At 36.8% G+C, this 15,944-nt stretch overlaps 1 protein-coding gene across 2 annotated transcripts in view; it reads right to left on the reverse strand.

Moving 5' to 3' along the window:
- Positions 1 to 15,944, reverse strand: part of TBCD (tubulin folding cofactor D) — a 130,221-nt gene that overhangs the window by 39,773 nt on the left and 74,504 nt on the right. For both annotated transcript variants that reach the window (XM_059828049.1, XM_059828048.1), the window contains exons 18-23: positions 12,340 to 12,420; positions 11,510 to 11,583; positions 10,513 to 10,630; positions 9,002 to 9,062; positions 7,467 to 7,489; positions 466 to 497 (exon numbers count right to left, since the gene is read on the reverse strand). In XM_059828049.1, the coding sequence (XP_059684032.1) occupies positions 466 to 497; positions 7,467 to 7,489; positions 9,002 to 9,062; positions 10,513 to 10,630; positions 11,510 to 11,583; positions 12,340 to 12,420 (389 nt within the window). The remainder of the gene's footprint in view (positions 1 to 465; positions 498 to 7,466; positions 7,490 to 9,001; positions 9,063 to 10,512; positions 10,631 to 11,509; positions 11,584 to 12,339; positions 12,421 to 15,944) is intronic.

Consider the following 15,944-nt stretch of genomic DNA (forward strand, 5'->3'; position numbering starts at 1 on the left):
TTTTGGGGATATAACCCTTTCCACAAACTGTTGTTTATATGGTCTTTATTCTTCAGCTTTGCGCACATACATATTATGATAAAATCATTAGTTACATGATGGCATCTGTCTTAATGGACAGATCACATCTCTTCTGAAGAGGGATCCGAGTAAGTCAATGAAGGAAGCCAGCTCAACCCTGAAGAAAGTTCACTGTGTGCAACAACGGAAGGGAAGAATGTGTGACATAAAACCAAGAACTACCTCCAACTCTTACACAAACAGGGTTATTCACAATTGCAGTGGCAATCAATGCTCTGGCGTACCTGTCTTCTGATTGGCCTCCAAACTTTCTATTTTTTTAATTACTGTGCATACTTTATTTATGTACTCAACACCATATATGCAAAACAAACTGGAAAAAAGTAAACAGAAGAATTCATTACTGCACATTTTCTGCTTTCCTACTGCAGCTGTGATACTTACCAGCTGGTCTCATCAGTTCTCCACCTAAACCCCTGCAAAGCAGAAACAGAGCCTTCAGAGAATAACCTATCACAAGCAATCTGAGTGCATTGCCTAGTGAGAAAAAGAACGTCAAAATAATTTCATAATGAAAGCAGATCACAAAATACCTGCAGATTCATATTTAACCGACTCTAAAATCAACTGTTGTCTTGACTTCAGCATGATTTATACAAAACCTTCCTGAATCATTAACTTTCTTCTTACAAAAATGCGGTCCCAGTCTTTCTAATTTTTAATGTGAATAGTAAAGGACAGTGACGGTCAAGTTCATTCTGGTTTTCTTTTGCTTGCTTCAGAAACATCCCGAACCTGTGGGACTTGCCACAGGACTTTTCAGTCATACAGCCTCTACGAGCTTCTGACTTCCACAACTGAAAAGCAATTACATGCAATGTTTTAACAAAATCTTCATCTCTGGAACATTAAACAGAAACGACACTTCCCAGTTCCCATTTTCACAAATGTTAACTGGATTACTTCCCTGGCGAAGCTTCTCACCCTTCTCTCTTCACCCTCTCCTTCCCTGCTAAAGCCCCCTCCCAGGTGATTTTGCATTCATCACCACAAGCGAGGGGGTAAAAACTTCCAACACATCAGAAAAGGGAGAGAAACAAACGGCTCGAGATGCTGCAGACTCTCCTGAAGTAAGTGTGCGTTACCTAAGGATGGTCTCACCAGCTCAGACCTCAGGGCTTATCCAGCCCAGTTATCCTGTCTGAACATTAGCCTGGCCACTGGCAGCACTAGGAGGAGAAAGTCTGAACTGGGCAGAAAGTGGGGAGAAGGAGAAGTGTCCTGGAAACAGCAGGGCCTGGTTCCATTCTTTAGCCTCTCACATCTCTGGGCGGAGAGATGTCTCCTCACCCCGCTGAGCAATGTCTGCTGGTTACATGGATATCCCCAAGGAGCCGTGAGCACTGCTTGGGGTGTTCTGCTCAGTGTCACCCTCTGTGCCTTAATTTTTCCATTTTATGAACCTTTGACCCCTGCCCTTCCTTTGGGTATTTCCTCCCTCGACTCCTTAGTCTTGTCTCCCTTCACTTCTGCTGGAATATTTCCTCCCTGAGGTGTGCCAAACCCTTAATCACCTGTTTGTATGGCCATGCTCTGACAGAAACTCCCAGCAAGGGGGAGGAACAACAAAGGCTTTTTTGTTTATTTGCTTGGGGTTTTTTTTTTTAAAACCTTTTCTTCCCTCCTCTCCTCTTCCCTCCCCACAATAAAATTAGTAGCTATGCTCAGAAGGCAAACTTAGCAACCCTAACAACTCTTAGAACTTTGTTCTCCAATTCATCCTTTTATATGAGCTTCAAAAGCCTAAACATTTTAAACGAGTTTTTCCATTCCATACAAGTAGGTGCCTCCTGTAACATGCACTGGGTTTTTGACTGCTCAACATTTTCATTGTTTTTTCAGGTAATGCAGAGACGCCAGCTCCACAATATTCTCATCTGCCATAGATCAGCACTTCCTTTAATTGGGAAACTTCTGCTTTCGACAATCAATATATTAAGCTCAATGTAATAATCCACAGCTCAGTTTATCATCGTAGGAAGAAAGCATAGATTCCACATCCTCATGCTGATAAGGTCTTTGTATTATCTACCCCACCTTCCTGCCATGTTGTCTGCTCTCCAGCTTCTAAAAAATTTAAATTAGAAAACAAAGAAGTGATGCAAGGAGTCAAGACAGCAGCAAAAACAGAAGAATGATGTGGCAAGGCTTGCTTCCTCTTCAAGGTTTCTTTTCCCTTCATTTTGTCCTCACCCATTCCTTGCCTTTTGTCTGTTGTCTTACTGCAAATGAGTATAAAATAATGATCTTGTAAATTTGTTTGGTGTGCAACAGAGTCTGCTGATGCAAGGATTCAGATACGGACTTCTCTTCAAACTACAAAGCAAGAACTGAGTCATAAAGGCTGCTCTTCTCCACTTCACACTGCCAATAAGGAAGTCAGGCCACTTAAAGCTACTCTTATGTTAATAATTTGACAGCTATCCCTTCCTTTGGCATTACATCAGCTCAATTTAATTTCAGAGTTTAGAGCTTCACTGAGGATTGTTGTTCCTGTGCAAGAATGAAGAATGGTGACAGTGATTTGCATAGTAAGATTTCCATGTAACGCAGAAACTATAATCAAATCTATCTTTGAAGGCACTGTGATACCATGTGTTCTTCTCTGCAAAACTTTTCAAGTTATTTCTTGCCTAGACATCACAGTATGTCCATCAAAATATCTAAAATTTTTTCCCTTTCCACAGCTCAAACATATTTCAATTTTAAGAACTGAGAATTCTATCATAATCCTAGATCTTTCCTCAGTCAGTGTTTAGTTTGTCAAACATGATGCGCATCTTTCTATTAACTTTATCTCGCTCTACAGTATTTCACTAAATTAAAAAGATATGGATCTACCTAATTCAGAGATTCTGAATTTTGCTGTACAGTCAGTATTCTCTCTTTTTTCTTCCAAAGACACATCCACAAGTTGCATCACATTATTCGATGTACCTGTTTCAAAGTTTAATTATTAATTCAATTTGAAAGTTGACTGATGCAGTGCCCAGGTTCCATGAGCTCCCAAGCATTCCTTCCTATGTGCAGTTCCAAAGCAATGCTTCTCTCCTAGAAACACCTTAGGATGAGTCACAATTTATTTGTGGAAAATATAATAAAAATGTATAATCCCTTGTAGAACCGATGAGTTGAGATTACTGACCTAAGAATGCTGGTATCTATTTTTAAATTATGTAGGCCTGAATCAGAAGCAATGACAGTGCTGTTTTCAGTGCGTATAGAAGTTGAAGGTACTTTTGTGGGTGGGGGTTTTTTAATTATTTAAAACCTGCTTTTTGTGAGAAGTTCAGAATTCATCCTTAAGATTATAAAAATAACAGTAACTGAAGCTGTTTAGAATTGAATAGCATCTACGTTTTCATAAACATCTGAATCTGAAGTTAAAACTACTGGAATAGCTGAAGAGATTCAATTGCAAATACTCGATTTCCAGGAAGCTAAGAACACCTGCTGAGTAAGTATTTTCATCTCCATATGAATAGCAACCAATTATCTTCCATGGGAACTCTTTGTCCCAAATAGAATTGAGGTATCTTAAAAGGTCCAGGTTGCACACTTACTGGGCTTTCGAAGCACAAAATGGCTTTATCAAAGGTACACAGAGGAGGAAAGAGACACCTTTGAGCACAGATGAAAAAGCCTGTGTATTTAATAAAGCTCTTACGGTCATCCCTTGAAGAGGCAGGGACTAAACTATACTAAGCTGATAAACACCTCTTTTTAGGTTACTGTAAATTCATATTCTGACCGTGCATGTTTCGTAATGTATTCTAACAGCGGAAGACTACAGGTGAATTTATGGAAGTAAGTTTTCCCAGTGACTTCAGTTAGTAGCAAAAGCATTTCACCTTGCAACTCTTCAGAACACAATATAGCACAATCTCCTAGAACCATCATGCTACTGGATGCAAAAAATAATTTGAACTTGGAAGAATTGTTAAGATGAGCTTTGTTGCAAGGCTGGAATTATTTGCTGATTAAGTTAATGTGCCTAAAAAGCTCTTTTACGTAGATGACTGCCAAGAAACACATTTGCCCTGAAACCATCAAGATTAGTTGTAACCTTAAAGGTCTTTGAAATGAGATGAGTTTCTCTTTTGCCTAGCACCTGTCAACAGCTACGGGCTACCTTACTCTTTTGGAAAAGTTGACACTCTGAAGATGACAGTCCAACTTCCACTGGCTGCTATTCTAAAAACCTAAAATTGCTCGTCTCGCATAGCTGACCGTGCAGTACACGCAGCCAGCCTCTTCATATGTTACAAGAATGAGATAGGAGCAAAAGCTCGGCATGCAGCACATTGCACTAACTGAATCATGCAGTGTGGGAGTTGCTAACAAACACCGTGCATCCTGTCACATCCAGCTCTGATGGGAACCCTGAAGGCCCAATAAATAGAACATTTGCTGAAATACAGAAGTGCAGTGCAACTACCTGGAAGAAGCCCAGCATATCTATCTGCAGCACTTCCATATCCGTCCCTAAATCATCTTGTTACTCAACTCTGTGTATGAAGACCTACATTACCAGACTCAGAACTGCTACAAGAAAGGAGGTAAAAAAAAATTCTGAACATCTATTCAGCTGAATATTCAGTCAAGAACCTTATATCAGATGATGCATTTTTAAAGAATCTTAACAGAACTACTATTAAAAATACTTTTTTCTTGAGAACTTTTTATACTGAGAACTAGTATGAGGTCTTAGAAGCACTACAGAAATATATCTGCTACAAAAAAAAAAGATACTAACCATGCTGGTTCAGTGGAAGCATGATATAAATCAGGCCGACCATTAACACCGTGTTTGAACTGGCAGACTGACTTCCTATCCCAAGGAAGACAGCTTAAGGCAACAGATGCCACAAGTTTGTGTGTTAGGTTTTTATACAGAAAAGTAATGTTTAAAGCAAATAAAATATAGCTCAACCAACTCCATAACCCATATAGCACAAAACAGGCACAACGGACAAATACTCTGTTCAAGTGGCATGGTTTGCATATGACTTGCTATAACTAGTGCCCATTTAATACAGAAAATCAGGCTCACTGCGCAATACTCAACTGGAAGTGCACATGCAAATGCTTAAACCAACCAGCTCCTCAAGACAAACTAGTGCGTCAAATGTGTCAGAATCAAGACTAATGGAAGGAAGTACACAATGATGTGCCTGGACTTGCATTCTCCTCTTCCAGCGTACTATGGTAAACGCAAAAAAGGAATTATACAGGAAGACAGAAAGACACTTGCACTTTTGAAAATAATGTTAATAGAATAGAGGACAGGATTTTCTACAATTAGCATAAACAAATTTGATTGTTTCAAATATACTCAAAATTGAGAGGCTGTGCAGTATAACTCAAAACTTGGACTGCATCATGTCTGAATGATGGCCATTCATGGCCATCATTCAAAAATCAGGTTAAAGACATTACAAGAGCTGCTAAACAAAGTAAGATGGTTAGTTAAATGAAGGTCTCCATTACAGCACTTTGGCTTTTTATGACTTGAGATACTTATGGATTCAGTGGACTCCTAAGCATTAGACAATCCAGAAACTCAAAACCCCTTTTCCAGCTTAAAATTTATAAATTACAACTTGTAAAAAAAAAATTAAAAAAAATAAAAATCACAGCATTTTTTACACTTTACTTCCTTTTCCCTTTCTCACAGGCCAACTCCATTTCTGAAAACAGCTTGATCAAAGCATTAAAATCCATTCAGTCCACAAAAAGACAGCTATTTTGTTGCCAGAAGTGAAAGCAAAATACAAAATAAACAGCTGAGACATGCGACTTGATGCTTTTTGTTAATGCAGTTTAAAAACTAGAAACACAAATAAAAAACACAGGTTTTCAACATTCCTACAAGATGTTGTTACACTGAAAATTCCCGGTAGCAATTTCTCAAATGGAAATCTTTGGAATATTATGTGCAATAATTACTCATCACGAAACAAGTTTGGCTTGTTTCACTAAATGCTTGCCTAGCAATACTCAAATTGCTGGTTTGTTTTTATAACCTAGTTTATTTTTCTTGTCCTATTTTAAAATATTTTATGCATACCAATATTTTAAAATATGGATTATAGTAGACATCTCTGTCTCAGCCTAAGTATTTGAGTAAACAGCAGTGAATCAATTTTGCTTGGAGTTGAATTAGAAGTCTTATCTAGAATGAAAACATTTCTGTAGGCATCTTATAAATACCATTAAGAGCAAGAAGTGCACATTATGACAAAAACAAATTACACCCAAGCTCCACCCTGACATTAAAGAATTTATGGGAGCCAAGACAGCCACCCACAAAGACACTAATATACAGTATCAGCATTAAAACCATCCGCCAGTACAAGCTAACCTTGGAGTGGAAGTTTCACATCAGTATGTACGACCCTCAGGAAGTAAATTTTAACATTTTTCCAGAAAGTTTCAGGATACAAAAACTTACATAAAAATTCTTTAAATTACAATTAATAATTACACAAAAAACTACTTAAGGTTTACTGTTTTCAGATATGTCATGTGCAAAGAAGGGAACTAAACTGCCCAAAAGCTCAAAGAATTTGTCAGTTAAAGCAAATAAAACCCCTCATTCGCATATACAATTGTTAGGGAATACAAGTCATTAATTATGTTTTGATTTCCTTAAATTTAAGAACAAACTCTGAAGCCACATACCAGTTCTAATTCACATTTACTTAACAGTTACTTAGGCAAACTCCCTTTCTTTCCTGGAAGCTTCAATAAATAGGAAATGAAAAACAACTCAGTGAAAACTCATTTACATTTTCTTTGGCGCAAGAGTTGAAAAATTGCAGTGAACCTTTCGTAATACTCCTGGCCTGCTCATTACACAGGATGAAGAAAGCAAGTCGAGAATTTGGATTGAAGCTCCTTTAAAAAAAAATAAATTATAAATTCTGGACTCATTAACTTATTAGTTAAAGGTCATTTCTATAGACCTATTTGAACCATACATGTACTACAGCACAGGTGAATAATGGGAAAGAAATCCATTACGCACTGCTGAAGCCCTGGATTAGTGAGCATATTCTGTTTCACATTCTTTCCTTTCTTTAACTGTCTCTATCACAATATTGAGACCAGTACTTACCACTTTCCCATTAATCTAAGATGCCTGTGGGTCGCACTCTCTAAACACCACAACTATTATAAAACGACATCAGCCTCTGTAATAGGTAGACAAAGCCAAAAGAATGCATGTGCTTGCATTCTGATGAACGGTGAGAGACTGGCAGTCTGTGGCAGGTGTAACTAACTTGCACAAACCAAAAAGCCCCTCAGGATCCTGCTGTTTTCATTACTTCTAATTGATACTTTCCAATACAAAAAATAATTTGTTACATCCATTTTCCTACCTGTACAATTGACGACTGCAAAGCTGGAGGGAGAAAAAAAAGCAACAAACATTAGTATTAGCAGAGTTTGTTTGATACAAGTGTTCTCATTTTTCCTCCTCGCATGCAATGTCTATATACTGTGAGCTATGCAACGCTTCGGATTATTTGAAAAATGAAATTCAAAGGAAAAATATTTTTTAAAAAAACCTCCCTACGACCATTTGAATTTTACATTCAAAGAAAAACAATTTAACACATTAATAAAACACTAATTTTCTGAATTCCAAATCCTAGCTGCTCCTGCACATACCCTGGAAGCTGGTTTGGCTTTTTAAAATAAATTTGCTTTCTACAGTTGGCCCTTTTAAAATTATGATATACTGCACTGTCTGAAAACTGAAAATAACTTTGTTAGCTATAGATTAAACAGAAAACACTTAAACAAAAGTTCAAATGTGACTGAAAAATATTATCTCATTGTTAATATTACACTAGGCCAGCTTCAAAAAAGAGATAATATCAAATTTCTAATAGTAAAAAACAAAAAAACCCCAGATTTTTAAAAAGAAAGAGTTTACGCCAACTTTGCAGATTAATTATAAGAACAGACAAGAGCAGAAACTGGAAGGTACAACAAATGAAGGCCATTGTAACAGTACAGATACTGCTGATCAAGCTTTTAGGCATTTCAACATGAGAAAGTTAAACAAGGACAAAGATGCTTTTTCAACCTGTAGCTTAAAAGCATAATGGGTAAATGGTGAAGCCTGACAGCTTTAGCACATCGGAACTGGGACTAAAGGTACTACAGACACCACAGAAAATGAGTAGGAGTCTGAATGCTGAACTATTGTCTGTACCATAAGGTGAAGAAATAGGAGCCAAAAGAAAAAAACAACATGGGATGACATAAAATTAAAGGGACAAGTTAGGCAAACTTATCTCCATAGAAGCATTTTAAATTGCTATGAGCAGGACAAGACTTCATTTGTCGTAAGCAGAGATAAAGATAATGCATCAGTTGAAATACAGAATATGACTTTCAAGTTCTATAAACAGGTAAATTATGGATGCAAGGATTTAGCAACGAAATCCCAATAAAGTAAAAAAAAAAAAGAATAGAAAAGACAGAGAATGGACTCACTAGGAGATCTCTCTTGAGCATGGTCACATTAAGGCAACAGCCATACATCTATCTGCAAGGCCAGTCAGTACATACAGAAAGGGAGAAGAAACAGAGGGGAAAGAAAACCAAAGCAAAACCCCATGCAGTATTTCAGAAGTGTAACTGACAGCATCAGAGAAAGCAGCCTAGCTAAGAAGCTGGCAGAACAGAAAGGGACCAAATACAAAATATACTGGAGTAAGACACGCAGTCAAGGGCATCTAGCTAGCAGACAGTCTGGAGTGTGTGTCCAAATTCCTGTTTGTGAGATTGTTTACTTTTGGCAAGGGGAAGAGGAAGGAGCAGAACGGCTGTCTTAATTGTAAATGTTTGTTTAAAAATAATACAACATACTAGGATAAAAGATAAATTTATACTTGCTACAAACCTCTTGATGGATTTGCTTAAGTCCCTCCAATGATTTTTCATTGAAATAATATGTTACAGATCTGTAAAGGTATACAAAATTTTTAAGACCAGTTTCCTAATCATGCTGTAAATAATTTTTCTTCCATGACTTCATTGTACTTTCAAACAGAGAAAGAGTAATTTCATTTCCAAATTATGCTAAATGAAAATATGCAATATTTAATTTTAAATAGTTCAGCAAATATAATAACATAAGTCCTTTCCTTATCATGTAGCAAACTCATTCTTAAAGGACTATAAAAAATTAGTGTCACTTACTAATAACATTATAATCAGTAATACACCAATAACCCTTCTCAGCTTAGTTGTATTTTTGGACGCTAACATTTCTGCAATTTTTCCATCAATTTCAAGTATTTCCTACCGCTAAAAATGCTCTGCATCTTTTTCTCTAACTTTTCAACTTACTTAAAAAGGGAACTGTTAAGATTAACACAAATTCTTTTGATAGAAACTGCTGGCAAATACAGTTCCTATTTGTCAATAAATAAATCCATAAAAATCAGTGCACACTTTTGATATCTATTATTTGAATTCATGTCAGTATATTTAGCTTGTACAAACAATGACAACACTGAATTTGTTAGTTGTCACCACTTTAGATATCTTTGCATGACTGCATCAGAATGTTCTCAGAAGTGAAATAAAAAAGGTTAATCAGAGAGTAATTATCCAACTTTTAGAACAAAAATGACCCAGAAAGTTTGTCTGGTTTTTTTAAAACATATTTCTTCAGTGTACGTGTATCTGTGACTCCTGCAGAACTGTATTTATTTTCAGTGAAGTTTCCACTCTGGAGTCTTATTTTCCACTGCCTTGATCTTAAACAGCCACTCATCCTGATGTAAGTCACGCTAATATGAAATTCTACTGCTAACGCAACTTCCAAATTCTAGTTTTTGCAATAAAGATTTTCAACTATTTTTCACATGTGATTCTTGGGAAAGAAAGAAAAGGTAAATGACTCGTTTCTTTAATCACAATATTAAAGCAAAGATAGCTCCAAATAATTTTGTCAATTATTCTGGCTACATCACCTATATGTAATACGTGTGTCTGTACACACACATACACCCATATATATATACACACATCTGGACCAGCATTCAGCAGCAACACTTAAAGCTGCTTGAGGAGGTATTTCTCTAACACTGAAGATGAAAGACTGTCCCCTCACCAGGAAGACAGCATACTTAGGGGAAAAGGGGGTTTAATCTATATTTAAACGATAACTTCGAACTCTCCAAGTAAGGCAGCAAGAGATCTCACCTTCCTGATGATGAATTTAGACTTCAGTCTATAACATCACCAAATAAAACGTGAAGGCTTGGCATGACTAATCAAAACAAACAAAAATTCAATGGGAAAGAAATTCAGTAAGATGGAGATTTCCATAATTATACTCAGGAAGCTTTCAATAGACCAGACATGAAAGGAAAATTTATAGTCAAGATAATCTTGCATTTATACCTATTATTCTCTTCTGCTAGTTTACACAGTGCATGGGTGATCTCAGCACAGGCAAGAATTGCCCCATGGCGTGTGTGCAGATCTGTGCCCACTGATAAAGGTAGAAGTCTTGGCAAAACTGAAAGAGATTAAATAATTATTTTTTTTTAAAAACAAAGCATCGTGACAGATCACAGTTCTAAATGTCTGCCTAAAAATAACATGGAAAGTCAGGACAACATATCCTGGCCATTATATGAAAACCAAGTTTTAAAAATGTAAGTAAATTCTGGCAAAGCATACTAAACCACACCAAGAAGTTTTGTACTCACAACTACCTCCCTGTTTGGAGTAAATAAAATAACATGCTCTTAGGCATTGGGCTGGCTGAGCGGTAAGGGAAACGAGGCTTGTTCTTCTACGGAATTTTACTTCCACCCTCCTAGTCCACTATAGGGAGCCTAGGTAAGATCTGTAACTACAGATTCACCTGGGTGCCAGCTGCTGTCTTTCAGCCACATTAAAAAGCAGCTAGTACATCCTCAGAATCTTGAGCAGGCTGAGCAATGGATCCTGAATTCATGCTAAGAAACGTTTGATTAGACACACAACAGGCAAAAAGGAATTCTTCTGAAGATGTCAGACTGGACAAGACAAAACAGATCCCCCCACCCTTTACAACATCAAAGCAAAAGCTAGGAATTTGAGGGCTAGCTGCCCGAATTGTTGCAACAGAAAACTACACCCATTTATTCATCTCGGAACTGGTAGCGTCCAGTGTAGCTGGATAACTAAAGTCCAGTCCCAGGTAAAAAAAGATCTGGCAGTATTTTATAATTTGTGCATAAAATCTGAAAACTGGTAAAGCTATTAGTGTCACTACACTGCATTAAGTTGCAGGGGAAATCTTAACTTCTATTAAGTCATGGTGCGTGTTTAAATCCTCTCAATACATTTTTGCTACGTAAGCTACAATGCTTGATACGGCACGCTATTGCAGAACTTATTTGTTACCTACCCTCATTTGCCATGTATTCAGGAGCCCGTGGAGTAAGGTTATGCAGAGCTTTGGTTGAAAGTTCTCGAATAACACTGAAGATATAAAAAAGCATTTTTGGATTTTTTTGGGTTAGCGATTTAGTAGAGGTAACGTATTAAAAAAAAATGTCAGGAAGGGACTCCTGTCCCCGATCAAAATAAAAACCCCAGCAATATTAAAAGTTACAGCATTCTTTCTCCATCCTATGCTTCCCCCCCTCAAAAAAAGCCAACAAAACAAAACAGTGGACCAAACAGACAGCCTACAGCTAGCTTTTAGCTATATGAATAGAACTTATTGCTGAAAGAGACAAAGAAAAACATAAGTGTGGATGGTAGAACCTGAGGGCTCATTCTATGCATTGGCAGGGACACTACAGTAAACTATTATTATTTCTCATGATGCAAACTATTATCAGCACTGATACAATCTCATTTGTGTTATATGTACACATTTTAATCTTCGTGAACACTGAATATGACTAAGCACCATCTCTATGCATGAAATCTACTTTAATTATGATAATTGCATGGTGATAGTGTTTACCCCTCACATCCACTATATACCGAATAAATGTGTTTTATTAATCTATTAACAGATTGAGGTCATGGCAAAAAGACAAAATTCATAAACATGTTTTAAGTGACAATATGCTAGGGAGGTATAGATGACATCAGCTACTACTTGTCCAGTTTCCTTCAGTCAAATGCTATTGCAAACTCTAGTACAAGTAAAATTTACAAAAATAAACCAGGAAAGCATGATATGCAGAACAGTCAATTCCTGGATATTAAACTTTATGAACTTACCTATCCCAGTGGTTAATCTTCATGTTAACTAAATGATCAATCATTGGCTGTGTATACTCAGGAAAGCCAGCAATATACACACTGAAAAAGAAATGTCCATATAGAGAGAGTACAGAATCAACATCTGTGTGCATTTTAACACAAGCTACTCGAAAGATTTAAATCCTCTAGTTTTAAAGCAACCAAAAAAATTTACTTAAACATGCCTTTTCCTAAATGAGATGCAGCTGAATGAAATAATACAATAGGAAATATTTTACAGTTATTGAAAAAAATTTAAATCACTTCTGTAAAACTTTTAGATTTTATATAAAAACTACTACACGTACAAAAAGCTTGACAGCAACAAAAAGCAAAAATAAACATTCGATTCCCATTGTTACATTCTAGAAAATCTAGATGTGTATATTAACTTATACAATTATTTCAGATTGGAGAAGCATATTAATGATGTAATCCACAGTACACAGTAAAATTAAGTTATAGAAATGTGCTACATCTTCATAAATACAATGGTCCAAAATTGAATACAGGTTTTCAGTTTGTCCTTTTTAAAAATCAAACATACACAAAAAGTCAATTCTGACAAAAAGTGCTAAAGCTGTAAAGTCAAGACCTAAGATGTAAGGGAACACCAGAATTAATTATCTAGGTAGCCTGCGTAATTACCTAACTTTACAGCCACACTTGCTTTCCAATCTTCAGAAGCATCAACTATTGAAAGCTAAGGTCAACAGAAGTGAAATGTTTCTTCAGTACATCTGATGTATGTTAAATAATCTTGGAAAGCTAAACAATCAGTAGAATGTGTTTGTGTCACAACGGCATGCACGAAGGGACAAAACTAAGGACGTGGATTACCTTAATTTCACCTTTTCATATCTTTTAAGTGATTAACTTTGAAATCGTAATAGTGTTCCATTAATATATATGTGTAATTAGAAGCAAAACAACGACAAAAAACAAATACTGTTGCATATTACCATACTGATATCTATGTAATTCATCAGAAGAGTGGGAATCCTTAAATCTACAGCACAGATATCAGTCACTTGAGCCAATACAAGATCTAGTAGTGCTATCTACTACTGCTGTGAGCCCTAGAGGGCGATTAGACAGTTGGTTTAACTGTTTTTTGATGCCAGCAGAGAAATTATAAAATTCATTACTCTCTGTTTCCTTTCCCTGTTCTGGAAGAACATACGATAACACACACACTTCCCCTGCCATACTGGAGTTCTCCTCTCTTCTTCGTAGTTGCTTTTTGGGTCCTGGTTTTAGCACTCACCATTCTTTCCAACCATTTCAATCTGAACTTCCTTGCCCAGCTCATCAAAGTTGATCTCTTGGGCCATGTCTGTAGCCCAATCCCACTTTCAGTTTTAGCTTATAACGATCTTTAACTACAATCCTCATCTTTTGTACCCTACTGAGTATTTAATGCAAGTAGCCTTAAATACAAGTCTAGCCTTCCTGATAATGTTGCTGGTAAGATTTTTGTATCCTGCTCTACTTAGATTGAGAAGCTTCGTCCTTGGTGCTCAAAACTCCTGGAAGCACATAATCTCTTTACTCCCAGTTCATACAAAATGGGTTTCCTCTACCTTCCATCCTCAGAAATAGATTATGATATTTGAGCTGAATGCTCCAAAGAACATCAGCAAAGAGTTTCAAAAGGGCACCCAGAGTAAAAAACTTGCATAAAAATATTTAGATTTGAAAAGATATAAGCAACTATTTATACACACACACACATCATACATATATATAAAAAAATATATCATACTGCCTCTCTACAAGAATATATTATCATTTATTAACCAAAACTGACACATCTTTTTCAGACTTTTATTGCTCAAAGGCACAGCTTCCTTTCACATAGCGGCATTATGCTGGCATACAAAGTGTCCCAGGATTGTTTTATCTGGGTGGGGGAAGGACAGCCAAAGATCCTAGATCTGGAATATCAACATCAAGCAGCTTTTTCCAGCTACATAAACAATTACACCACCTTAAGGCACACCGATCAGAAAGGTCCATTCTTCCTACCGCATCATAATGATACACGTTTTTTGTGCAGCCAAATATATGCTTATGTACTTTTCCTTTGATGTTACTCCGACAAAAATAAGGAAATAATTAAGTATTGACCCAAATAATTACATCCTGCTTGAAGTGCAAAGTGGTGAAGATTTTTAAAATATAATGAATGAGATGACAAATACTTTACAAAGAAGAGTTTGATTAATAACACTGAACATGGTTTCAAGGAATCATGCTACTAACTGCATAAGATTAATTATAAAGAATTTACAAATTTATTCTTTCTGTTTCATAATTTAAGGAAAAGCACAAGAATGGAAGAAAGAAGTCAACGGTAAAAATATTTTCACTTCGATAAGTAACACTCCTACAAAACCCCTGGAAATCACAATGAAAGGAATTTGAAAAAAAATTATAAATTAACAATTCAGGTCTCAAAAAGTAAGGACAACATAATTAGTCTCCAAGCCAAAATTATAAAAAGAGAAAATAACAACGGCTTTGTCAATTTTGAACATTTTCGATCTTCTACTAGTACAAAAAGCCAGTTTCAGAAATCACATTGATGCTATACGGATCTAGAGCAGCATCGAATACCAAGCCACTGCATTTCCCCATCTCGGCTCAGTAGGCGGGAGCTCTGGGGAAGAGAGGCTCTGGGGAAGAGTGTAGGAGGAGGGTGTGGACCCCAGAAGGAATGACAGTAGGTAAAAGGTGAAGATATGTACAGACTGATATGATTATGCACAAAAGGGACAATAAGGAGGTGGACAGATTAACAAAAAAAAAATAATCGAGAAAGAGGATAGAGGGTTCCAGTGCAAATTAGCTCATTGGAAGTCACAAAGTTGGCAACAGAGCATAAATCATCATATACCTGTTTGCTATTTCTGTTCCCCAAGAATATAATCTCTTCAAGCCTTTCTAACCTGTTGGCTTCTGAGCAACATGCAACTCCATAGGGCAATTTATCTGACCTATCTTAAAATGGTCTGAATCACCTTCTGTAGGTGCCTGTCTCTTCGCATTGGCTATGGAGGGAGGCTAGACACCTAGGCTAGACTGTCTGTCTTAAACAGACAACTAAAGCTAGAACCCAGCCCTCAGTCTTTTTCATCTTCTCAAGAGGAAGTGCAATCCTATGTTCATTTTAGTCATCCTGCGCACCCAGCTTGCTTCTGAATTCCCCTGACTTCAGCTTTCTTGTCTTTTCAGATAGCTGACCAGAACAGAACACAGTACTCCAAGACAAGCCACTGATTTATAACAGCACCACACCAGTTTCGGTTTTTCCCATTACGTTCTTTGCAGACTCCACGCTGCAGTGATCAGTTTAGTTTTTTCCAAACGCTGCTGCATACTGTAGTTAGATTTTCACTGAGCTACCTATGAAAAATATACGCACTCAAGTTAAAGGTCAATGCACAGACTGCAAATGCAACAACTTGTGCAAAGTATCTTTTTCAATGGGCAGTAGTTTATTTTTTTACCCATATCGGAGTCTACATGCCATCATAACAGCCTCTCCTTTTACTACAACTCTTCAAAATCCCCTAGTCTTC

Source organism: Gavia stellata, chromosome 22 (assembly GCF_030936135.1).
Source record: "Gavia stellata isolate bGavSte3 chromosome 22, bGavSte3.hap2, whole genome shotgun sequence".
NCBI lineage: Eukaryota > Metazoa > Chordata > Aves > Gaviiformes > Gaviidae > Gavia > Gavia stellata.